At 50.1% G+C, this 26088-nt stretch overlaps 1 protein-coding gene across 7 annotated transcripts; it reads right to left on the bottom strand.

Annotated features, from left to right (window-relative positions):
• Positions 1-899: 899 nt before the first annotated feature.
• Cimip4 (ciliary microtubule inner protein 4) lies at positions 900-23876 on the bottom strand. 7 transcript variants are annotated; one of them, XM_059247046.1, is made up of 7 exons: positions 23771-23876; positions 23606-23695; positions 15711-15771; positions 10856-11241; positions 8950-9094; positions 1245-1355; positions 900-1060 (listed from the first exon to the last, which is right to left on the bottom strand). In XM_059247046.1, exons 3-7 carry the CDS (start codon positions 15730-15732, stop codon positions 969-971), a joined length of 756 nt encoding a protein of 251 aa, XP_059103029.1. In that variant the 5' UTR covers positions 15733-15771; positions 23606-23695; positions 23771-23876; the 3' UTR covers positions 900-968. The 7 variants fall into 7 exon arrangements, with proteins under 7 accessions (XP_059103029.1, XP_059103032.1, XP_059103030.1 ...); XM_059247049.1 differs by lacking the exon at positions 15711-15771; XM_059247047.1 differs by lacking the exon at positions 23771-23876 and having other exon boundaries at positions 23606-23720.
• Between the last annotated feature and the right edge of the window lie 2212 nt (positions 23877-26088).

Raw genomic sequence — 26088 nt, 5'->3', positions numbered from 1 at the left:
CTCATCCCAGCAGTGGTGCTCATCCCAGCTGCAGGACTCATCCCAGCTGTGGTACCCATTCCAGCTGCAGGACTCATCCCAGCAATGGTGCTCATCCCAGCTGCAATGTTCATCTCATCTTACCTTCCCAACTAGAGTGTCATGCCAACTATGGTACTATCTCAGATGCAGTACCCATTCCATCTGTGGCATCCTTCCCATCTGTGGTACCCTTCCCAATTGTGGTACCATCTCAGATGTGGTACACATCAAGCTGTGACAATCAACCCAGCAGTAGTACCCATCCTTACTGTGGTCCAGAACTGGGTGGCTTCTTCAAGGTCCAGGAAGACAGACTGTGCTGAGCTGCCCACAGTTCCTCTGGTTTTCAAATGTCTGCCAAGGTGGTCTGCAATGGCTTCCTGACTCTTCATTCAGTATGTTGGGAATAACAAATGCTCTGCTGCATGTCCAGCTCAGAAAAGTGTTTACTAGGCAACATCTCACACCTGTACTTTGTCACCCATGTCACTGGCCTAAACTGAGCCACGTGCCCATTTCTGAACCAACCACTTTGTGCATATGGGAGAATCATAAGATCTACTCCTGGCTTAGATGAGGTGGATGATGTGGCCAATTCCTCTGAAGTCTGTGGGTTCATGTGAGAGGAACAGACATCTAGAAACAGGTGAAATCAGCTAGGGGTCACATGAAGGGTACAACCTGACAGTGTCCAGTAGAGGACCTGTGACCCAGGGCACACGGGCTCGACTCCCCCAACTGTTCCTGAGGTCATAGAGGAAGGCATGGAAAGGGGGTCCAGGAATCTGAGCTGTTCAGAGCATCTGTCTTCCCCAGTTGGTCCTCCAGCCCCACACATGGGTTCCCATCCTGGCACAGAGAGAAGCGGCACACGGGGGCAGGGCTCAGACCCGGGCCTTTCTTTATTGGCAGCACTCCCCTTGAGCTTCCTTCCAATGTCCTTCCAACTACTTGCTCTTGGATTTGCTCCTTTCCCCATATTTCTCTTCCAGCGCTTTCTGCAAGTTCATATTCATAGCATTTTTCCGGTGCCACCGTCCTGCAAGGAGCAGAGGAGGAATCATCATTGTGGACAGTAGCTTCTAGGAGGTCCAGTCCCCAGTGTCGGTGACCCATGCCTCTTCAAGTCCACCCCCAGGAACCCACCTCCTGCTCTGCACCTTGCAGGCATCTACCCTGCCCATGGAGGAGAGGGCCGTCCCCTCAGCCCAGCTCCCACTTACCCAGCTCATCCGTCTTCCTGCCATGCCAGTGTTCTACATCCCTCACTGATTTCTCAATCACCTCTGGCGTGTAGGAAGCCTTCATGAGGCTCTTTGTCTCCTGGGGTGGGCCTGTAGACACCATGGAGAAATCCCTAAGTCACTGAAGGTATGGCACCCTATGCTGTATCACAGGGTCAGTTTCTTCTGTGGGTGGTAAGGATGGAAGAGACAGGGAGTGGGAGGGCCTAGCATGGCTTGTGTTTAACCTCTCTGAGCTTTGGATTATTTGCCTACATGAGGGGATAGGGTCTTCTTTCAACTTGGGGAAGATTAAGCCCATTTTTAAACTCAACTTCTCACAAAGTCTCAGGACATGGACAAAATGTAGACACATTCTTTGTCAGACTCTAGCATGAATGGCCTTGAGCCCGGTTCCCAGAGAATCCTTGTTCCTACCCTGAACACACCAAAACAGTCCACTGTTCACACCTTCATTGGTGGTGCTGGTCCCTCAGCAACTCCGAGAATCACCCTTTAGTTGAGCTCGTAGCTCTCTGGGATGCCTCTAGTTCAAAACTCCAAATTTTTCCAAATTCCTCCCACAAACTAGTTTCAGAATCCCATGCTCAGGTTTAGTCACAGCAAGGAGCTCACATCTCTGGAACCAGTCACTGTGTCGACCAGTTTCTGTGTCACTATGACAAAATGCCTGAGTCAAACAACTGAAGGGAGCAAAAAGGGTTTTTTTGGCCCATGGTTCCAGAGGTCTCAGTTCAAGGTGTCCAGAAGGGTGTGGGAGGAGACAAGCTCACACCACGGTAGCCAGGAAGCACGGAAGGTACCACCCACATCCAGAGTAGACCTTCACCCCATGCCCACACACCCCTCCACCTTATCTCCACACTCCTCTACTCCTCCACCCCTCCCCCACATCCCTCCACCCTCCCTCCACACCCTGACACACACTAAGTTGATAACTCTGGAAACTGCCTCCCAGACACACCCCAGAGGCCTGTTTACTAATCTTCTTGACCTCAGTCCAATCAATGTGACAGAAAAGAACAGCACCTTCCACACTAGGTCAGAGTTCTACACTGAGCCACATCCCCAACTTGCTGTATGTGAAGATTTCCCAGGAGCTAAGGATAATTCTAGATCCTTCCCGGGAACTTGCTCATGGAATCAGCCCTGCTGGAGCACAGACTGAGGCAGAGTGTGCAAAACCCCACAGCTACAAGGTTCAAGGGCTCAGCCAGGGGAGCGCAACCTTTTGACTTTACATTGTCCTGAGACACCTTCTCATGAGGACTTGTCTGCAATGCACCTGAAAATGTCAAAAATAACTAGAAAATGAAGAGGAACTGTGGAAAAAGGACACTCCCCCCGCAAAAAAAAAAAAAAAAAAAACTCCTGAAAAAAAAAATTTTAAGCTTAAGAAAAACACAAAGCATGGATCGACCCAAATACACCAGCAACAGAAATAAAAACTGACTTCCCTCACTGGTTACAGAGAACAGATTGTCAGAGTAAATAATTTCCAAACCTATATTATTTAAAGCATACATTAAAAAAAGACCCCCCCACACACAAGGAGAAGATAAATATGAAATGCTAGAAAAAGATATATCAGATAAGTGTCAGCTGAGCACACGCTGGCCCGGCTGCACCTATATAGGACAAAATAGCCTGTAAGTCAACAGCAGTAGGAAAAATAAAAATACTGGGGGCTGGCTCTATAGCTCAGCAGGTAAAGGTGCTTGCTGCCAAGTCCATGGCCTGAGTTCAATCCCTGGGATTCATATGGTGAAAGCAGCGAGCAAACGCTTGCAAGTTGTCCTCTGACCTCCACAGGCATGCCATGATATGTGTGTGTGTCCCCCACCCCTTCATATACACATTAAAAATGCTTTTTAATATATAGATAAGTAACTAATCCTTGAGCTAGCACCATGATGCTAAGCTTGCTTCACTACAAGCATCTGAAGAGACACAGCAAGATCAAAAGAGAAATTGATGAGCCTGCTACCATCAGGGAGGATTTAGAGGTCCGTCATTCACTAATCAATAGATCAAGCAAAGAGTAGTAATAAAGAACGACAGGATTTGTGCAGAAGTCATCAACAGGCCTCTCCTATTAGGCAAACACCGAGCCTCTAGCCAAAAGAAGATCCGCAACCTCGTGAGGAAGTCTGCAAAAGCAGCGGTGGTCTGCTCTGTGAAGCAGGCCCCAGCAACATCCGTGGGCTGCAAAGTTCCTGCAGGCCACATTCTCTGAGGATGAGGCCACCAAGCTAGAAGTCACTGTGCAAAGCACATTTGCAGGTTTTGGTGCTTACAGGTGGCAAGGTTGACGTAGGAGAGTGAGTTAGAGGTTTGGTCGAAGCCTCAGTCCTGATGGCAATCGGGGATCGAAGCTACCACACAGAAGTCTCTGGACAGAACTTGCAAGCAGGCCCTAGGTGAGGCTGTAAAATGGTCAGTTGTATGGTGGCTGGCATCATCTAAAAGGATTGCTTTGGCTTTTTAGATTCCCGAGGCAGAGATGAAGCCATCTTCTCACCTCTCAGAATAAGTCTAATTAGATGGGATTAGGGCTTAACTTACTTCAGGAGCTTGTGCCTCGCCTCAGAGTCTGGAGGACAACCCCATGATAGAGCAACAGGTGTCAGCCTGAGCTGATGAGTCAGAGCACATGTGGGCCAGCTGTGCCTCCAGTGCAGGGAACCCCATGCTCTGTGAACCAGCCACAGGCAGTAGAGAGGGGTGCAACCCCAAGACCCTGATGAGTCTTACCCCCAGGCTCTGTGCATGCGCAGGCACCAGCAGGAGAAGCACCAAGAACACCCCCAAACACCAGACAGCAGGGGTGTGGCATGAGGCGACAGCAGGACTTGGTTTCAAACCCCTGCCACACTTGAGCCCACAGCAGCAAAGTCATTGATTGTACTGTTTTAGGGGACCATCCCCCTCCTCCTCATGAATCCTGTCCTTGGGGGCTGAAGCGCTTGCCAGTCCAAGCCAGAGCCAGATCCAGACTCAGGTACTCTCCCTTGCTCTGGAGCCTCCATCTGTGGTAGCCACACAATTCCAGTTCAGCTGGGATGTCTGTGTGCGTGCATGTGTGTGTCTGTACAGCTGCGTGTGTATGCACGTGTGTGTGAGGTTGCACATGTGTTTGTATATACTTGGAGGCCAGAGGGCCATCTTGGCTGTCATTCCTCCGTCACCATCCATCTCGTTATTTTGAGACAGTGTCTCTCACCTGCCAGGAGCTGGCAAGAAAGCAAGCCTGGATTAACCTGAGAAAAACCAGTTCGTGTGATTTGCTACCTTTATAAACGAACGAGAAAAGAGCCTGGGGGTCATCTAAAAGTCAGCAGCGCGGGTCGTTAACGAACTCAACATCTGTTCAGAATTTAAGGGGAGAAACAAACTAGGAGTAAAGGGGTCCTCCTAAACCCAATACAAAAGCACCTTCAAAATTCCCTTACCAGAATGCTAGGCCCAGATCTGTAATCGCAGCTCCCCAGGAAACTAGAGTAGAGTGTAATGAACACCTGGACTGGAGTGGACTCAAGGCCGGTTTGAGTAATTAGCAGGCCTTTGTCTCCAAGGAAAGGGAAGGCTCAGATTGAGTACTTATCTAGTGTTCATGAAGCCACTATTCAACCTCCAGTAACAAAATTTTATATACATATAAATGATAGATAAAGATAGATACAAATATATTGACACATTTATGAATATGTGTGGCCATCTGACTATAATTATTATTCAAAAAGATCTATAATTATTGGAATTAATACATGAGCTTCTAGGTATGGTTAATATACAAAAGAAATGATGGGGCCGGCAATATAGCTCAGTGGGATAGTATTTGCCAGCTAGGTTTGAACCCCAGCACTACAAATAGACAGGCAAATGGATAAAATGACTGTTGCATAGACCATTGCAGAGCAAAGTAATCCTGGGGACTGAACCTAGGCCTCAGGGCATGCTGAGCAAATGCTTTGCTGCTTGGTTCTATCCCCAGCTCCAGGAAATACCTTCTACAATATCTTCTACAATAGAGACAGTGGTTTATGCCCCAAGCACTCGAGAAGCTGAGTCATCTTGAGTTCTGGGCCAGCCTAGGCTACATAGTGAGATCCTCTCTCAAAACAAAAACAAAGAAAAAAATCCATTTGCAATGAGCGGCAAAATGAGATATTCTTACCCCAAATTACAAAATACTGAAGGAAGATTCAAATCGAAGGAGCTGTATAGTGCATTGATAAATTGGAAAATGAACTAGTACCACACTGACAATTGGCCCTGACTCTGCTTCACTGAGTCAATGTGCCCTAATCAAAAACCTAAAGAGGATTTTCATGGAAATTATCTCAGTGATCCTAGAAGAACCTAGAAACCCAGGACCTTAGTGGTGGTGGTGTAGGGGGTGAGAAGGTGTGTGTTCCCAGACACTTTGCAATATCTCAGTGACCAGAGTGGAATACCAGATGGATAGATAGGAGAACCAGAGTATTGTGGAATATTAGTTGAAGGTGTGTTGCATTTGTTTATGCTGTAGAATATTTGTTTAACGAAGCAAAGATGTGCTGTATTCTTTCATGTTGCATTTGTCTAACTCTGTGAAGCTGTGTTACTGTGCCTGTCTAAAACACCTGACCGGTCTAATAAAGAGCTGAACGGCCAATAGCTCGGCAGGAGAGAGAAATAGGCGGGGCTGCCAGGCAGGGAAAATAAATAGAAGAGGGAGGCTCGAGAAAAGGAGGAAAGGAGGATGCCAGGGGCCAGCCACCCAGCCACACAGTCAGTCACAGAGTAAGAAGGAAAGAAAGGTATGTAGAATAAAGAAAAGGAAAAGCCCAGAGACAAAAGATAGATGGGAGAATTTAAGAAAAGCTGGCTAGAAACAAGCCAAGCTAAGGCCAGGCATTCATAAGTAAGAATAAGTCTCTGTGTAATTTATTTGGGAACTGATGACAGGTCCCCAAAGAGTAAAGAAAAGTCAACTACACCAGAGCCTCTTGCATGTGGGAACCTGAGGGCAGATACCTGCAGGTCCCTGGGGGAAAGATGGAAACTCTTGGAGAGATAAATACTGCACGCAAAGGAATCAGAAAGGAATCCTTCTCACTGCCGCCAACAGAAGTGGACTTGAAGTGGATTAAGGGCTTAAAGCAAGCCTGGGAAAGCAGAGAGGATTATGTCCATGACTCAGCGCAGCCTGAGCTCTGCTTCGCTCCTCCAGCTCCACAGCCAGGCAGCTGTTCCTCAGGCTGCTCCACGGAGTCAACTGCTTTGAAATAAACCTTAATCCTATTCGCACACCCAAGTCCTTTCCTTAGCATGCTCTGTCTGATCCACTGCCCCTCCACCTTTACACAAATGCCCAGACTCCTGTGCCTGGGGCTGTGTGACCTGAGTCCTCCTGAGCGGCCACCACATGGGACACGGTGCCATCCAGATGTGCAGTGCACCAGCCCAACAACTGGACCTGAAATGTCTTCCAAAGGCCAATATCCACTGCTTAATGCCCAATTTGCACTCTTGGGAAGTGGCAGAAACCAAGGTGGGGTCTACTGGGACACTTCAGGTCACTGGGTAGTGAGGGGGAACCCCAGGGATAATGAGACCTGCCTTCTTTATCTTTCTTTTCACTGCTCAGTCATGAGGTGAAGGGCTTTGCTCCATCACACACCCCCCCGCCATGATGTTGTACCTCACCACAGCCCCAAAAGGACAAGAAGCCACTGATCATAGCCTAGGTGACCTCCAAATGCACAGGCCACAAAAAAAAGTTTTCCTCTGTTTTTGTTTTGATTTGTTTTTGCTTGTTTGAAAACGTGTTTTATTCTTGTCACCAAGACTAATCTAGAACTCAGCAGGCAGTCTAGGCTGTCCTCAAACTCACAGTAATCCCCCTGCCTCTGCCTACTGAGTGCTGGGATTATGGACATGTACCACACCTAGTTAACTTCTTAGTAAGTTGACTATCTTGGGCATTCCTGTTACAATAACAGAAGGCTAATAAACATACCAGGCCACCATCATGGGTCCCCGTCCTGGATGTTTACAATCCTTCCTCTCTGCTGTCCCTGTGTCTGCCCTATTGGGTCCCACAGCTCCTTCTCCACACGGCACTGGAGCAATCCTTCCTCCAAGTCGAGCAAGCCCATTCCTCTGTCTCCCATATCCACTTAGTCTCTTACACCACCTTGGAAAAGACTTTCTAAGGTCCATGACTCACACTGACTGCTTCCTGTCTGGCTTCTCTCCCCTGCCCTGACGCGGCCATACCTCACCACTCCCATCCACAAGTGCCAAGGTGAATCCCTGTAGGGGGACCTTGACATGGACACTGACCACTGATGGTCACATGCTTAGAGTACTGCAGGTCAAAGCCCTCATTCTGGTGCCAATCTCCCGGTACAGACGACTCCCATCTAGTTTGAAGATAGCATTTATATGCCAGTCACTTCAGGAAAATCCAACAATGGCCCCTTGTGAGCCTAGCTTCGCGAGCTGGCAGAAGCTGGTTCCTGCTCACCCTTGGCACACTTCCTCTCCCTAGGCTGGGTGAGGGGGACATGGATTCTTAAGAACAGTATTCTTGTATACTCGTGTACACATTTTATAACGTTGTAGGTAAGAAGTCTATGGTGACCGATGTCAAAGAGAAAAGGCAGAATCCCAGGCTCCGAAAGAGAGGGCAATTTGATCTGATCTAGCCTCCCTCCTCCAGCACCACCTCTTCCTCAAGCTCAAAGAAAAACCCAGAGAGGCTTCCAAAGTATGTCTGGTTCCTTAGGTGACAGGGACCCACGCCAGGAAAAAGAGGCCTGCCAGACCCTGGGAGCATTGGAGACAGCTGGAAGGAGGAGGACCCACTAAAGTGAGCCCAGCTGAAAGGGTGTAGAGAGGAGCCCCTGCCTGCTCACTGTACCCCATCTCAGCAATCAAGAAAAGCCCTGGGGATCCTGTTACCCCTAGGGACTGTCATTGTGAGCCCCACTCTCTCCACATGACAGGTCTTCAGCACTTGGCTGTAAGACCAGCTGTAGAGTGAGGCTCATGGCACCCCAAAGCTAAACAGGATTGGACAGGCCAAATTATCCTTCTAGAAATGGCACCCCTCCAACCCACATGTCCTTTTCTCCAGGTGATGCCACCACCAGGTTCCAGAAAAAATAAATGAATGGCCTGTCACCCGGACTCCCCTCCTGGAATCCTGTCCAGGGCAATAAGGGCCACACACTGTCTTTATCAGCCCGGTTGCACAAGAAGGAGGCTAGGACTCAGAGAAGTGAGAGCTCCTTGTTCATAGTCATCCCTAGCTGGGGAGTGGCCAAGCTGACCTTTGAACCCAAGAAAGCTGATACGGTCACTATCACCAAAGGTGTCGGGTCAGGGGTACCCTGGCCTCCCCCTGGTAGGCTAGGGAAGCAGAGGTGTCCAGTATGGGGGCCTGACTGCCAAGAGGGGCTGCATCACCTGCACAGTGAGGACACACCTGCCAGGAACTAGCTGGTCCTGGCATTCTCATAGGACATGACAGCATGAAGGATGCCTTGGGTGCTTGTGCAGTGAGTGTCTGTGGGGTTATGCATTTGGGCCTTAAGATCCAGGCAGGGTGGACACCCCAAAGGCCTTCTGTCTCCAGTGTTCTCTGGACCACACATGCTCGCAGCCCCCCCCCCCCCTTGCCTTTTAATCTGACCTTGGAACAAATTGGACCGCATGTGGTAGCCCAGGTCATAGTAGTCTGCAAAGATGGAGGAGACTTGTACAGGGCTCTGGGTCCTGCTGGGCCACGAGCTTGACCTATTCTGGCCCTCGAAGATTTCACCAATGGCCCTTCGAGCCTGACAGAGGAGGCAAGTACAAGAGACAAGTGATGAGCAGGTAAGGGTATGTCCTCTCCCTCCTACCCCACCTTCCCCTCTGCAGACTGACTCCCCCAGGGCAAGCTGTGCACCTCCCCGTTCATTTCCTCCTCCCAGCAAGCAAAGTCTTAAGTGGTAGCAATGACTCTGCACGAGTTGAGCTCTTACTGTGCACACCATCAGGGCAACGATTCTACACAGATTGAGCTCTTACTGTATACACCATCAGGAAGAGGGTTCTTCATAGGGTGAGCCTGTCTCCACCATTTTAGAAAAGAGGTAACAGGCCTTTGAGAGGTCAGACTCCCCCAGTTCACACAGCTGGGGAACCCCCCAGGTCCCCAACTTGCGGCTTACTACCAAGGCATCCCACAGGCCAAACTTCTCACTTTATACACTGTGGCCAACTTCTTCCTCACATCAAGAAGGAAACTGAGGCCCAGAGGGGCAAGTCCGGGCCTGTGAGTCAGGAAACCTGAATATGAGCCCCAATTCTGACAAAGCAGCTGTTGACTTTGGCAGGTCTTGGAGCCTCAGTTTCTCTGCTTGTAAAACAGGGGGGGAAGGCAAACCAGAAGGCCTGAAGGTAGCTTTCAGATCAGACACTTCCTACTTTGGTGGCACCAGGGACCTGTGCCCGGAAACTGCAATGCCGAAGCCAATGGTGGCCCAAACAATGGTGTGTCTTCTCACAGCCAAGGGCTGCATGAGTGACCACACCCATGTCCGATGGAACAAGTCCCTCCAAGTAGGGAGAGACACTTGGGACTGTGACCCACCCCTGAGAGTGTCTGATGGGTGGGGTTGTTGTACCTTGAATGTGAAGGCAAGCCCAGAAGGCCCTGACCCTGAGTCATTTTTTGCGTTGATCTACGGGCCTTGTAGAGGCCACACAACACACACAACACTTCTCCTGGTCCCAGTTACCCTCTGTTTAAAAGGAAGCAATAACCACTGCCCTCCTGACCACAGACTGCAGTTGCTACAAGGATTAAAACGGTGGCCTTAACATATGTCTCAGAATACCAGAGTAGGAAGGGAGCTTATCCTTTGGCTAAAACTGGCAGGTGAATCTAGTCTCAATTTCCAGTTGATAGGTAATGGCTGTCTAGAGTAATATAGCAGGTAGGAAAGAGTGCCAGGATTGATTTATCATGTCTGCCATGAGTAGGGCTAGACTTGTGGTATGCATGTCATGAATTTATCAGCCTGAACAATTTGGGTACTTCATTTTGCAGATCTAGAGACCGAAGGACAGAAACAGAAAGCAATTTAACAAGAATCACCTGGCCTTTGGAAATAGAACCACTGTGGAAACAGATCCAAATCTGGGTCTCTGATACCCAGTAAGTGCAGTCTATCCACAGATGCTGGCCCCCTTAGGAGATGTGTCCAGATCAAAAATGTCTAATGCAAGCAACAGACTTGTAGTTGAAAAGTCAGTAGCAGCCAGGGCTCTAGAACCCACTCTAGATCCTCATCTCACACGACTGGGTAGATGTGGCTAACTTGCTTAGCCCCTCTTGCCTTGGACTTCATGTGAAATGATGGTAATACCTCTTTCCTCATAGTCATCACACACAAAGGGTTGAGAGAGCACACAGAGCCTAATGCGCAGCAGGTCTCAGTAAACGCTGCTAACAGTATGGGGACCATTTCCAGGAATGGGTGTTGAACCCTCATTAAGTCTCCCAGACAACCCTCTCCCACCCTTAGTCTCCCGAATCTCTGCTTTGTCACCTGTTCCTCGGAGATCAGACGGTCCACCACCTTGCTCCCAAACTTGTGGCGGATGTTTTCAGGAATGACACTGTCCTTCTGGCTCAGAGGCACTGTCCTCTGCTCTGAGCTCTCCCTGGCTTCTCTCAAGCTGGATCTAGATGAGCCCTTCTTCAGGTCCTCAGGCTGTGAGCCCATGGCCAGAGAAGTCCTGCTGGCAGGAGTCGGGGGCGGAGGTGGCATCTCCAAGTGGCCCTGGCTCAGGGGGCTGCCTCGAGGGCTCGGGGAGAGCCCTGGATGGTGCTTGAGTTTGGAGCTGTCCAAGTTGCCATGGGCCGCTCTTGAGGAGTCCATGTCCTGCCGGCCCTCCTTGTTGTTTGGGTGGGTCCTTGTCAAAGTGGTCGTACCTGAGCAGGGGGAAAGAGGGGTGGAGAGAGACAGGAAGGCACAAGACGGGTGTGAGAAGCAGAAGCAGGAAAGGGGGACAAGTGGGAGGGTAAGTAGACAAAAGCCAGAGAGCCAGAGACAGAAAGGGCATGGAGCAAAGAAATCACAGGATGCCAAGGCAAGGTGAGAAGAGAGAGAAAAGATGACCTCCATAGAGCAGGGTTGTCTCCATAAGGCTATGACCACAGCGGCTGTGACTCAGGCCTGTCCAGCCTTAATTAGACCTAACAGCATGGCCTTAAGCATGAGATCTGGTCTTGGTGTTCCCTGGCTCGCTTTGGTAAGTTCCCTTCCTCACTTTGAACCCCAACAAACCCTTGTGACTCCAATAGGCATAAGGGTGGCAGAGGTGACTCTTGGCCAGATTTCAGGTCTGCAAAGTGCCAGAATGGGGTCAGAGCCTTGGTCCTTGCTCCCCATCCCCCACCTCTTCTGCCGTCCATCCCAGCCGCCTCCAGGATCTCAGGGACATGAATGGCTCCCTCTCTCATTCCCACTTGCATTACTCCAAAACTCCTCCTATCAACAGGACTGCTAACCTCATCCTGTGCCCCCCTCTCCTCTGCTCCCTGGCTCAGAAAAAGGACTGTCGCCTCCCTTCCTGCACACCCTGAGACACTCCATCTCTCAGCCTCAGCCAGGCTGCTCCACTACCTGTTGGGGCAGTCCTTATCTTTCTTTTTAATTTTTTTAACCTTTATTTTTATGCATATGGGTGTTCTACCTGCATGTACATGTATGTTTAAGCACTACATGCATACAGTGCCCACAGAGGCCAGAAGAGAGTGTTGGATTCCCAAGTACTGGAGTCACAGACAGTTGTGAGCTGCCATGTGGGTACTGGGAATAGAACCTGGGTCCTTCTGGATGAGCAGCTATGGCACTATGGCTCTTAACTGTTGAGCCGTCTTTCCACCACCCACCATCCTTCCTTCAAAGTCAAATCAGACCCTTCCTTCAAGTACACACACACACACACACACACACCTCCTGTCACTGGCCCCATGCTGGTTGGGCCAGTTCTCTGCTCAACACCTGACAATGCCCACAGTTCATCCTCACAGCCCTGGGTGTTTCCTTTCCACCTCACTATGAGTTCCACGACACCTCCTTTCTCCTCCTAGATAGGGGGAGATGGTCTCACAGGTGAAGTCCATGTAGGGGGCCAGGCCCAGGCCTTCCCCATTAACCCAAGGTGCCCAGAACATTTGAGTCCTTTAGTAAGGGAGAAGACAAGCGGCTGGCTGTAGTGTCTGACCATGAGAAACACCAACACCTCATCCAAGCAAAGACACCTTTCTCCTCTCGTTCTGACTACAGGCTGTGTGACAGTTGATGGCCCCGAATGGGGCTAACCAGGAGTGTGTTATCTAAGTGACATAGTGGAGTGTCTTTCGTACACCCGCTGTGCGGGAGTCCTCATGCCCATCACAGCCTGCCCGATCCTCAGCCCCAGGAGCCAGCTGGAAACGTTTGGTGAGCTTCCCCCTAAGTATTCCAGAAGAGTCTTCCAGCCTACAACAGACAGTTTGTTTTGCTTTTGTGTAGAAATGAAATCCAACTTCATGCTGCATTCAAACTTGCTGTTTAAAAAACATCCCTGCCCCTCAGAGACCCAGTCCACACCGTAGAGAGGGAGGGAACGGTCCTTTCTACTTCACAGACCCTGGCTGCTACCCTGCTGTTCGGCGGCCACCAGTCAGGTTTTTAGGACAGGCTGGTACAAACATCGGGCTTCACTGTTGTGACTTTCTTGCCCCTTTGAGAACCCCTCTTCTCCCCCAGGGAGAGGGCACAGAGAAAACCAGGCTCTCTCCCCGTTTCTCCCCACTTCCTCCTGCCTATCTGACTCCACTCTTTGTCCCCACCCCTTTATCACCCACAAAATACAAAGGGAGAAACTGTCTCCTGGAGCCAGATGGCCCTCCCTCCCTGCTTCTGGGTTCTGCCCAAAGCAGCCGGCAGCCAGCCAGTAGGGCCTTCGGGGACAACTCAGGCCGCAAGAGCAGGAGTCCGAGGTGGAATCCACAGCACCTGCCTGGTCAGCTGAAGCTTCGCCTGCCCCCAGGAAGACAAAGCCAGTGCAGGGCTGAACTCCACCCACACCCCTTTCCGATCCAAGGTTCAGGGATCCGAGTCCCCAGCCTGCCCTCCTGGATGCCTCGTCTGCTGAGCCATTATGAAGTAACAATAACAGCCTAGTCTTCTGCCTCCCTTCAGGGTTAGTAGCACTTCAGGCCTGGGTGTGTCCTGTGTTCTTGGACTTAGCAGAGGTCCATTTGTCCACTGTGTGCTTTCCTACTCGGTGTCTGGCAGTGGACCAGGCTCTAGGGTGACAAGAGAGAAAAGAGCCAGCCAGTTCCTGAGCTCCAAGAGCAGAGTTCTTGGATGGATGGATGGATGGATGGATGGATGGATGGAATGGAGGGATGGATGGATGAGATGGATGGATGGATAGATGGATAGGATAGGATGGATGGATGAATGGATGGGATGAGATGGATGGGATGGATGGATGGATGGATGAACAGGATGGTTGGATGAATGGGATAGTGTGGTAGTTTGAATGTAATTGACCCCCATAAACTTCATAGGGACTGGCATCATTAGGAGAAGTAGTTTTGTTGAAGTTGGTATGGCCTTGTTGGAGGAAGTGTGTCACTGTGGGGATGGGCTTTGAGGTCTCCTATGCTCAAGCTATGCCCAGTGTCATAGTTCACTTCCTGTTGCCTAAGGATCAAGATGTAGAACTCTCAGCTCCTTCTCCAGCACCATGTCTGCCTGCATGCTGCCATGTCCCACCATGATGATAATTGTCTGAACCTTTGAAACTGTAAGCAGGCCACCCCAATTAAATGTTTTCCTTTATTAGAGTTGTCATAGGGCTGAAGAGATGGCTCAGCGGTTAAGAGCACTGGCTGCTCTTCCAGAGGTCTTGAGTTCAATTCCCAGCAATCACATGGTGACTCACAACCATCTATAGAGGGATCTGATGCCATCTTCTGGCATAAAGGTGTACATGCAGATATAGCATTCATAATCATTAAAAAAAAATTTTGAGGGACTGGAAAGACAGCACAGTGGTTAAGAGCACTGGCTGTTCTTCCAGAGGACCTGGGTTCAATTTCCAGCAACCACATACAGCTCACAACTGTCTGTAACTCCAGTTCCAGGGGGATTTGACATTCTCACACCAATGCACATAAAATAAAATTTTTTTAAAAAGTTGCCGTGATCATGGTATCTCTTTATAGCAATAAGAAACCCTAACTAAGACAGATGGAATGGATGGATGGATGGATGGATGGACAGATGGATGGATTAATGGATGTCTACATCTGGCCTTCCTAAAATCTCATTGCACCTCTGATCATTCATCAGTCAGATGGACAGAATAAGTAAGTAAGCCCTGCTTTGTTTACTACCATGAGCACCGAAGGACCGTGAACAGAATTTTCTAACTCTGGTCTTTTTATCAAAATGCCCCTCACACTCACTAAGAATACAGATTCCTGAGTCAGAATGCCCAGGAAAGGCCCAGAACCCAAGGATTTAAGATAGCTACTGGAGTGACTGGGTCACTGGGAAGCTGGAGGCAGATGATGCTCCTGATGTACTTTCCCCCATGCACTTGCCATCCCTGGCTACCTTGGGTGTTGGAGCCCACCTAGGTTTCCTGGTGGCTTTGCCCAGCAGGTCTGCATAAAGAGGATGATTGGACCACGGGCCTGAGTACCAGGTGTTTGGAAGGGTCTACACTTGGCTGTATTGAGCAAGGGGAAGGTCTTTGCTCCGCCCCTTGGCATTGTTATAAAAAGCCCTTCGGAATAAAGTTCAGGGATGGTGGGTTCGGACCCAGGCCCTCCCGAGGCTATCCTGTGTTTCTGTCTTTCCTCTCATCATCTAGGCATCTCTTTCTAGCTAATATTTCTCATTTCTCCCTACTCAAGAGTACCCTGGGTTATAAACGTGGCGGCTGGTCCGCCACACTTGGAGGAGCCTTCCCAGAGCTGATCTGCATAAGACTCCTTTCCCCTTTGAAGTGGGCATCTTTGTCCCCAGTACCCAGAGCATAGATACACACCCTCTCTGCCACCAACCCCAGCCCATACGTCATCCCTGCCCATATTCTCACAGCTCTGCACTTTGGGTGCATAGAAGTGACTGTCAAGCTCTCCAACAACCTCATCTTAACCCAGAGAAGCTGGAGACCTGGACCACACACCGTCAGACTTCCAGGCCTGGCAGCTGGAGGCTCAGAAGCTCTTCCAGTTTCTTCTGTGCTTAGAGTATCCTGGGTCAGTTAGGCCATTCCATCTGGAGGCCTCAGCAAGACCAAGGGAGATGAGGGAGTCCCTCACCTCTACCGCCCCCCCCCCCTCCCCACACACACTGAAGCCTGGCTCTGCAGGTAATGTTCCTATCCTACCTGGCCGGTGGCCCAGCTCCATGGATTCTGGCTCTGAGACCCGCAGTTTCTGAGCTTGGCCCTGCAGACAAAGCAACACACACTGAGTGGTTTCAGGTGACAGTTTCCATAAAGGATAACAGCTGGGAACTGACCGGGGAGACCCCAGAGATCCAGCTATACTGCAGCTGCCACTGCTGTTTCAGCATCCAGCACACCCCAGGTCCCTTAACCTCCTGCCAATCACCAATGCTTCTGGTTAGCCAGGGCCACCACCTGGGCTTCCGTGGCCCTTCTCACAGAGCCACAGAACTGGGATTCTCTTACTCTTTCCTAATCTCCTCCCATCTCTTGCTCCTCTCTTCCACCAGCTCCAGGAGGCCCTGGCTGTGGGACCACTGCCTCAACTTCCATTGTCATTCATCGTCACAAGAAGCACCCGCTTCTACATAAGCACCGCCACACAGTCCTTCACAGATGCTTGGATGAAGGGTCTGGGCACCTGAGCTGCCTTTTTTTTCTTCCGCATGGCCTCTGCATAAGACAGCTTAAAACATGGCATCTGGAGGTGAGGGGAGCATGAAACCCAGGGGACTCATGAGTGTCTGGTAGAGCCTCACCCCAAGCCCATTTTACCCACGGGTTGTTCGCCAAAGGAGAGGGATGTTCACTAGGAGATCCTGGAAAGGGACCCAGGACCCAAGAGTATCAGCTCTGCGTCTTTTGCTCCTGTGTCCTTTTCTCCTAAGGGACCATTTCCTTATTTCTGTTCCCTTCCTTTGAGCACATAGGGAGCTTTCCCCAAGTTTCTATGAAGGGAGTAATGTTGGGACAGAGACGTCTGGCCTGATGGCATCTTCCAGATAAGGGAGGAGCAGAACAGAAGCAGCAAGGGAGAGCCGAAGAGTGACCTAAGTTTAGTTTCTGTTGCTGTGACGAAACACCCTGGCAAAGGCAATTAGGGGAAAGAGCGTTTCTTTTAGTCCACAATTCTGTGCTACAGTCCATCCTCGCAGGAAAGAATCACAGCAGCAGGGGCTGAAAACAGCCACTCACATCCCGCCCACGGTCAAGAGCAGAGAGAGGTGAATGCCCGTGTGCTTACTGCTCGGCTGGCTCACTTTATCCACTGTCATGTGGTCCAGAACCCAAGCCCAGGGAATGGTACCGCCCTCCCACATCAATGAACATAAGACCATCTCCCACAGACACGGCCCAAGGCCAGCCTGAGCTAAAGAGCCTCTCAGTGAGATTCTCTTCCCAGGTGATTCTAGATGTGTCAAGTTGACAAAACTAGCTATCAAAGCCCCTCTGAAGGCTGAGGCTGAGAGAGAGAGAGAGAGAGAGAGAGAGAGAGAGAGAGAGAGAGAGAGAGAGAGAGAGACTGTGTCTGTCTGTCTCTGTCTCTGTGTGTGTGTGTGTGTGTGTGTGTGTGTGTGTGTGTGTGTGTGTGTGTGTGTAACTGGTCTAAGATCACCCAGCAAACTGATTGGCTGATAACCTCAAATCAGGTAGGAACCAGACCAATTTTATCCCCTTGCAAAGTTATTAGTCAAAACTCCTTACTAATTTTGACTAAATTACATGGGGCCAAGGCTCAGTTGGAGAACACTTGCCTAGAATGCATGAGACCCTGGGTCAGTCCTCAGCACCACAAAACAAAACTTATCATTTGTAATTGTGCATTTTCTGATATGATGAACCCTATCCCTAGGGCTCACAGGCTGGTCAGTCCTCGAGTATGGACTGGACCCAGTGACTTGTTTCTTGATCAAAATGATGTGATGAAAGTGGTGTTTCTTTCTAATCCTGACACTTCCAGGATTAGGTCCATGACAATTGCCTTACTGGTACTCTCCCTGGCTCTCTCCAGCTGGCTTGCTCTGACCTGCCATTCGTAAAGCCGACCCACGCAGAAGCCATGTGGAGGGACTGAGGCAGCCTCTGGCCAGCAGTTCCTGAGGAGCACAGACCCCAGGTCCCAGTGTCCTCAAAGAACCAAGTGAGCCCTGTCCCTGGAAGAACTTGGACCCTCCTCCAGCCGACCCTGAAAATGCGGTCCACATGACACTTTACATCCATAGGACCTGACCCACGGTGCAGCAGGCTGTGGCCATCCGTGGTCCTGTGCTGACCATGCTGTGTCTCCTCCTCTCACTTTTCATGTCTATACTCTCTGTTCAGAAAACTTGCTGACTGGAATACCCTGCCCTCAGACAAGAGGATGTCATCTGTGAGGAACAGCCCCCTTCTTCTGGTGCGTGGCTGGGGCTCCTAGGCAAAGCGTTCTGAATGCAGACAGTAACTGGACCACATACCAACAACTTCCTCTTCCCTGAAGCCCTGGAAGATGCTTCTTAAGACATTTCATGTCTGGCTTCTTCTAGGTCACTCAATAAGCCCACATTCTTTCTCCTCAGCACATCTCGTCGACACGAGTTTTTCTACATGAGACCTTCCTAATTGGAGTCTTCATAGCCATAGAAACTGTGGGACCATAACTTGGGACCTCTGAAAACACTTGGGGGAAAAAAAAAAAACTGGAACTTTTGAAAATTTGAAGCCATTGTGCTTTCTTGGTGTGTTGTACGGCAGTCTCTCACCAACACACATTTTGATACTAAGATCCGGGTGTTGCCAGGACAAATAAATGAGAATATTATGGAGACGTTCTAGACTAAGCAGTGAGTACACCCAGGAGGAGGTTGGGCTGTGTGATATTAAAATCCTCCATTGCCGCCAGGCAGTGGTGGTGCACACCTTTAATCCCCGCACTGGGGAGGCAGAGCCAGGCGGATCTCTGTGAGTTCGAGGCCAGCCTGGGCTACAGAGTGAGTTCCAGGAAAGGCGCAAAGCTACACAGAGAAACCCTGTCTCGAAAAAACAAAAAAAAAAGAAAAAGAAAAATCCTCCATTGCCTTAAGTCCCAAATGAGCAGGAACCAAGAAATGGATGCTGCTATCAAGGGCACACTGGGCAGGGAGGCACCATCAGGAAGAAGTCCCTTGATAGACAGCGGCAGAATGGGCTTGGTCACCATTGTCTGCAGTGACATGGAGGGAGACGGTGAAGCTGCAAACCGAGGGATGTGATAGACAAGCCAGCCATGCCTGGACTCGGTACAGCCTCATCCTTCCTGCTGCTTGTAGGGAAGGACCATGAAACACAAAGGAGCCAGGCTTTGACAGTTCTCATACTTGGGCCAGCAAGATGGCTCAGCAGGTAAAGGAGCTTGCCAGCAAATGTGATGACCTGAGGTCAATCCCTGAAACCCACATGGTGGAGGAAGTGAACTGATTCCCTGAAACCACATGGTGAATGGGTTCCCACAAGTTGTCCTCTGGCTTCCACATGTGCACCTTAGTGCACACATACATGATGTGTGTGTGTGTGTGTGTGTGTGTACACAATAAATAAAATGATATTTCTTTTAAAGAAAAATATACTTATTCTTTACACATGCCGAAAAATGTTCGACTAAGAAACGGTTCTGGGGACTAGGGAGATGGTATAGTTGATAACATGCTTGCTATAAGCATGAAGGGCCTGAGTTCATACGCAGGGCCTACGTAAAATGCCAGGTGTGGTGGCACATGATTGTAATCCCAGAGTTGGGGAGGTGGAGATAGGAAGAGTCTTGGGGCTCCCTGGCCAGTTAGCCTGGTCTCCTTGGTGAGCTACCAGCCAGGGGGGAAAATGGGCAGCACCTGAGGTAAGGCTCCTGGAGGCTGACCTCTGCTTCCACACATAGATGCATAGATACACACACACACACACACACACACACACACACACACACACACACACACACACAAGAAAAGGCTCAAAGTGCTTTCAGGAGAAGGCCAACAATGGAATGTACAACCTGTTAACATTGTGAAGAGAAGGAGATAAGAACATTTTTCAGCTGACAAAGGACTCTTTAAGGCAGTGTTTCTCAACTTGAGGGCCAAATGGCCGTTTCACAGGGGTCGCCTAAGACTGTCCTGCATATCAGCTATTTACATTATGATTCATAACAGTAGCAAAATCACAGTTATGAAGTAGCAACAAAAATAGTTTTATGTTTGAGGGTCACCATAGCATGGGGAACTGTAGTAAAGGGTCACAGCACTAGGAAGGCTGAGAACCACTGGACACGGATGAAGGGCACACCTCACAGATGCTCTTCCTGGAGCTTCCTCGGATAAACAAGAGAGAGCCTCTGTCCAGAGTGACTCACGGGCTGTACAGTGTGTTACCAAACTGTCAGCAAAGCCCTGCCAGCCAGGAGCGGAAGGGATGCAGACTGTGTGGAATGAGCAGACACCACGAAGCAAAGGTTTAAGGCAGCACTTAGCCTAGAAGTGAGTTCACAGTGCAGGACTGTGAGCGGGGGTGAATCACTCCCTGCTTTAAAGCCGGTTCAAGGACCATCTGATGTTTGTCTACGGGACTCAGCGTCACTGGGGACCCATGACATTGCGTGTTTCCTCTGTCCTCGTTTCTGAACAGAAGCGCCTGTAGAATCCCTTGTGCCTGGTACTTCCTGGAAGCTAGTGACTTCAGGAAGATTACTGGTGGTGGACTCTGTGAAGAGCCGCACCGGAGCCCCACCCACACCTGGACCCAATGCGCCCATTCTCCAGTCCTCTGTCATCACCCCTCATCAGGTGAGCTGACAGAGATCTCAAGGCATGTGCGTGTGTGATCCATGAGAGAGGGACACGTGTTGCTGTGGACAGGCCCAAAGGCTCCCAAGGGAATCTCTGCTTTGAGGGGTCGTTCACTCCCCTTGAAGCAGGCAGGACCTAGTGGTCTGTTCAAATCAGCAGACTGTGGTGGGAACTGAGGAATGTCACCTCCATGTTGTGAAGGACAGGCTTCTGTCTTTGTTCACATGCTCTCTCAAGCTCTTCTTGCCTCCCTGGCTCTGATAGAGGCCAGTGACCACATAGAAAGGCATCGTGTAGAGAAGTTAGCCTCTGACCAACAGTTTACGAGGAGCTCATTCTTCTGTGTAAGAGGCCTTGGGAAAGGATCCTTGAGACCAAAGTCTCAGTCCATAACTGCAGCCTGGGAGAGACACTGAGACGGGACCCACCACTACTGTGCCTATATTCTCAACCCACTGTGAGACCAGAAACACCAGCATTCTAAGATGCTAAGTGCTGGGGTGGTTTGTTACACCCCAGCAAGAGCTGACTGCTACAACTCATATTAGCGCTCTGTGGTGGTTTGAATAGGAATGACCCCATAGATTCATATATTTGAACGCTTCCTCATTAGGGAGTGGCTCTACTTGACAGGAATTAGGAGGCGTGGCCTTGTTGGAATAGGTATGGCCTTGCTGGAGGAAGTGCATCACTGGGGTGGACTTTGGGGTTTCAGAAACCCAAGACAGACCCAATCTCTCTCTCTCTCTCTCTCTCTCTCTCTCTCTCTCTCTCTCTCTCTCTCTCTCTCTCTATCTCTATCTCTCCCCCTCCCTCCCTCTCTCTCTCTCTCTCTCTCTCTCTCTCTTTCTCTCTCTCTCTGCCTGCTACTCTCAGCTCCAGATGTAGGACTCTCAGCTACTCTCTAGCACCATGTCTGCCTGCATGCTGCCATGCTTTCTGTGATGGCAGTGGACTAAACCTCTAAACAATAAGCCGGCCCCCAGTTAAATGTTTTCCTTTATAAGAATTGCCATGGTCATGGTGTCTCTTCACAGCAATAAAACACTAAGAAGTTGGTACCAGGGACCAGGTACTGCCATATTATGCCTGACCCTGCTGCTTTGTTGACAGAATGTGGACTTTGGGACTTTGGGTTAGAAAAGCAGTGGAATGCTTTAAGTAGGGCTTAATGAGCCATACTAGGAGGAGCGTGGAAGACAGTGTCGCTGAGGAAGAACAATGTAGATTATAACAGCTCAAGAGGTTTCAGAGAAAAAGAATATTAGCACACGGCCTAGAGATCGTTCTTGTGATATTTTGGCAAAGAATGTGGCTGCTTATTGCCCTTGTCTGAAAAGTCTGCCTGAGGCTAAATTGAAGAGTTTTGGATTATTGGTGTTGGCAGAGATTTCAAAACAGTCTAGTTTTGACTGTGTTTCATGGTTATTAGTGGCCAGTCTTAGGTAGAGCTACAGTGAAAAGGAGTAAGCTGAGCAAGGAAAAATAAAAAATGTATAGATTGAGGGGAAAGGGGGGCACCAAGAAGTGGAATGGCGCTAAATCCTGTGATCAAGGAGATAAACAGATTAAAGAAAAGCCTGATGCTAAATGGAATAAAGGGAGTGAGGACCTCCGGGCAAGACCCTGTGCAGCTAAGCTTCCAACTTGTGAAAATAAGTTTAGGAGTGGGCATGGTGGCACACACCTTTAATCCCAGCACTTGGGGAGCCGAGGCAGGTGAATCTCTGAGTTTTGAGGCCAGCCTGGTCTACAGAGTGAGTTCCAGGCCAGCCAAGCCTAGACAAGTGAAGGAAATCATTGAAAACAGAAAGGTGACGTGAATGTGATTAACGAGCGGGCCATGATCCAGTCCCAGCAAGCAGCAGAACTTGGCAGCTTTGGCCACGTGGTTCTGGCTTTAGAGTTAAGGATGGAAGAAATGGGATATCCCTCCATGGCTAAGAAAAGCCACTGAAGCCAGACGTGTGTCAGGGATGTCCCTGCATGGAGGCACAGAGAGGCCACTGCATGAAGTGGTGAAGGTGGAGCCAGGATTGCCTTGGAGACCCAAAGATGCTGGAGATGCCAGAGTCATGGGATACCTGCCGAGGAGAGCTGCTGACAGGGAACCAGCCCAAGAGAGAGAAGTGTGTTGCAGTCTACAAAGCTGAACAGAGTTGGAGATAGGAACACACTTTGACATCAGACATAGAGATACAGAGTTTGGAGTTTGCCCAGCTAGTTTTTTTTCTTGCTTTGGTCGAGTATTTCCTCACTATGCTTCCTTCCTTCCCTTCTGGAAGGATAGTTTATATCCTGTGCCATTGTGTGTTCAAAGTACGTGATCTGTTTTTTTTTTAATTTTGATTTTTACAGGAGAGTTACAGTTAAGTGATTGCCATGAGTCTCCAAAGAGACTTTGAACATTGGACTTTTAAACTGTGTTGAGACTATGATAGACTATGGGGACTTTTGTAGTTGGACTGAATGCATCTTTTGCATTATGCTACGGCTACAACATTTGGGGTCCAGGGAGTGGAATGTGGTGGTTTGAATAGGAATGGCCCCCAAAGACTCGTGTATTTGAATGCATGGTCATCAGGGAGTGGCACTACTTGTCAGGGCTTAGGGGGTGTGGCCTTGTTGGAGGAAGTGTGTCACTGGGGTGGGCTTAGGGATTTCAGAAGCCCAAGCCAGGCCCAATCTCTTTCTTTCTCTCTCTCTCTCTCTCTCTCTCTCTCTCTCTCTCTCTCTCTCTCTCTCCTGCCTGTGGATCTGGATGTAGAACTCTCAGCTACTCTCCAGCACACGTCTGTCTGAATGCCACCATGCTTCCCATCATGACGACAACGGACTAAAGCCCAATGCTTTCCTTTACAAGAGTTGCCATGGTCATGGTGTCTCTCCACAGCAATAGAACATTGACTGAGACACGTTCCCATAGCCAGCATATTAGTGTGTCTTCAGAAGGACCCACAAAGTCTCTATGAGCTTACCCTCTGTCATGAAGGAGAAGATGGGGGTCGGAGAGGAAGCAGGATTGAGGTGGGACTAAATAAGAAAGTGAGTGTCTAGCATGTGATAAGCCCTGTGATCCATCTTGAAGTCAACGAAGTTCAAGTCCGTGCTTTCAGATTAGCTTCCTGGTCATAGCTGGTCTCCCATCCCCAATCACAACCTGACATGGCCCCATGGCTACCCCTTTATCCTAGAGGTACAGCCAGTCAGGGCAGCCTTCGCTGGCTGACACAGAAGGTGGGTTCACAACCAGTCACTGACCTGAAGAGGAAGGTCCTAGGAGGCACTGGCCAAGGAGGCTGGGAAGATGCGTGCAGCTGCAGCCTGGGCACGTGGCACTCACAAGCAACTCTGCATGGGGAAAAGGAAAATGAAAACTCCAGGGGGCGATGGAGGCCCCAACCACCTCAGGTACCTCTGCCTCACCTCCCCAGGTGAACCACTCTGGAGGGTCAGATAGAGTAACACTGATACCCTAGAGGACCAGCGGGTTACTAAGGAGCAGACTTCCAAGCTGTTCATTGGAGTTGCCATGGTGACACTGTACACTGGCCTTTGTTACCTCAGAGGCTGATAGGCTCCCCCTACCATGGTGAGGGATCAAGACGGAGAGGACAGGAGAGGTTTCATGTGTTACTTCCCGACACATCCTCTCAGAAATGCCCATTGAGCAGCCACCAAGGCCAGGTTCACAGGGCTCAGACCAAGCACAAAGGATGCTCTCATAAGAGCAAGGGAACGGTAGACGATATGACCAAGTCTGTCTAGGGACGGACACACACACACACACACACACACACACACACACACACACACGCATGCACAAAGGGCCATTTGAGCTGGATCTTGAAGTATGCATAGGAGCTCACTGGTTTAGAAGAGAGAGGACATGAGAGGTATTGAGAGCACAAATGTGGTTCAAAGTAAGGAACTCTTAGTACCCGAGCTGGATGTCGGGAATCAGGGAACAAAATTAAAGCATGGGTGTGACCATGAGGGTCCTCTCTGCCTTGAACTACAGGGCTAGCTGCAGATGAGCTCAACAAAGTTGTGACTTCTACATAGGGATGCGGATGCAGAACCGTGGGTGTGGACACGAGCTCTGCCTCCCAGCAGGTGCGAGGTGGAGGTGGGCATTTTCTGTGATCTCTCCAGGAGACAGAGACACGTAGTTAAATCTGGGATCCTAGGGGCCTACTACTTACTAGATGATTTTTTTGTTCCTGTTATGAGGCCCAGGCTGACCTGAGATTCATCACAGTCTTGCCCTTGGCCTCCACCGAGGTAATGGGTGTATGCCACCTCGGGTAGGCAGCTTGCACCACCCTCGTCAGGGATCCTACTGTGGGACAGAGCTGGCCCACCCACAAACCTTTCAGTTTATTATGCATTTACTAGCCCACAGCTGCAGGAGTAGGGCTCTAAAAATGGCTACCCGGCATCTCAGAGGGCTACGGGGGATGGGGGGAGGACCAGGGCCAGTGGGGCTCATCCTGAGACTCCCTTGGGGACAGATATGCAGGCACACATGGCTGATGATGGGACACTACTCTGTGTTCTACTGGATAGAGAGGCTTAGGGTCCTGTCGGATTCTCAGCCCCTCACTGTGTGAGTCCTCGCACACCATTTCATCAAAGCCAGTGAAGAAAATAAACATTAGACATCAGTCTTGTACTGTGTGGTTCTGGGAGCAGCTTCCCATCCACTTTGCCCTGCTTTGTTGGCTATAAACAAGTCACACACACACACACACACACACACACACACACACACACACACACGAGAAAGAGGTTCCCACAAGACAGGAAGGTAGACACCACAGAAGGCCTCTGTGAGTCAGATCCCCTTGAAGGCTTCCCTCACTATAGGTCCTGGTCAAACCTTGGCCAGATGATGTCACCCCTTTGATGAGAACCTTCCAGAAGTAAAAACTCAAGTCTTCCTGCAAAGCCCTACCCGACATGCTCTCTTCCCTCTGCTGTGGGCCCTTCCACTCTGCCCATGCACCCCACCCATGGCCCCAGCTGAGCACAGCGGCCTCAGGCCCTTGGTATTAGCTCCCCCTTCAACACCTCCTCCTCTCCCCAGATGTCTTCAGGGCCTGCTGCAGGAGTCCTGCTCACTTCCAAGACTCTTGAAAGCTGCTTTGAGACTGTGCTGACAGAGCAGTTGGGATGGGAGGAACAGGGGAGGGCCACTTGTCCTTTGTCCCCAAAGTTGTTTAGATTCATCCAGGTTCTGAGAGGGGGAACTAGCATTGGAAGGGGAGAGGTGATAGAGATGACATCTAGCCTGCAATCTCAGAGCCCCTCCCCAGGAGCCCTCGGGCCTTTCTTGCTCCAGTACTGGGTTGGGCTTCCTCCCCAACAAAGATGGTCCTGGCTCTTCAGGGCCCCTCCTTCCCTCTGCAGAAGGAGCCACGTCTCCAGTCGATGGGTCCTGAATTCAGCTCAGAACCTCAAAGCTAGTTTTTGTAAAACTCAAAATGCATCGGCAGTGGTCCTTCTGCGTCTTCAGGAAGCCCTCACCTATGGTGGCTTCCTGCTACTACTTGCCAGGCTTGCAGAACCCTTCTGTGGAGCTGTCCCTGCCCCACCCACCCCCACCCCCGCCATCATCCCCAGAGGGTCTATTCAGACTGAGCAAGTGATGGTGCTTCTTTGGGGCCTTTGGAAGGCTCGCTGCTCTCTCCCTTCCCACTCTCGGGGAGTGGGGCCCACAGAGAGGGTTCAGTACTGGGCTA

This window comes from Peromyscus eremicus, chromosome 20, assembly GCF_949786415.1.
Source record: "Peromyscus eremicus chromosome 20, PerEre_H2_v1, whole genome shotgun sequence".
Taxonomy (NCBI): Eukaryota; Metazoa; Chordata; class Mammalia; order Rodentia; family Cricetidae; genus Peromyscus; species Peromyscus eremicus.
This window is presented reverse-complemented; position numbering and strand designations above follow the sequence as displayed.

What these genes read in the sequence shown, in the direction of transcription:
- Cimip4 (XM_059247046.1), bottom strand. Translation starts at nt 15,732, where the DNA reads ATGGAGCTGGGCCACCGGCCAG. An exon ending in GGAGCTGGGCCACCGGCCAG is followed by an intron (nt 11,242 to 15,710) that starts GTAGGATAGGAA and finishes CCCCCTGCTCAG; the next exon opens with GTACGACCACTTTGACAAGG. An exon ending in GCGGTCCAATTTGTTCCAAG is followed by an intron (nt 1,356 to 8,949) that starts GTCAGATTAAAA and finishes TGGTGTCTACAG; the next exon opens with GCCCACCCCAGGAGACAAAG.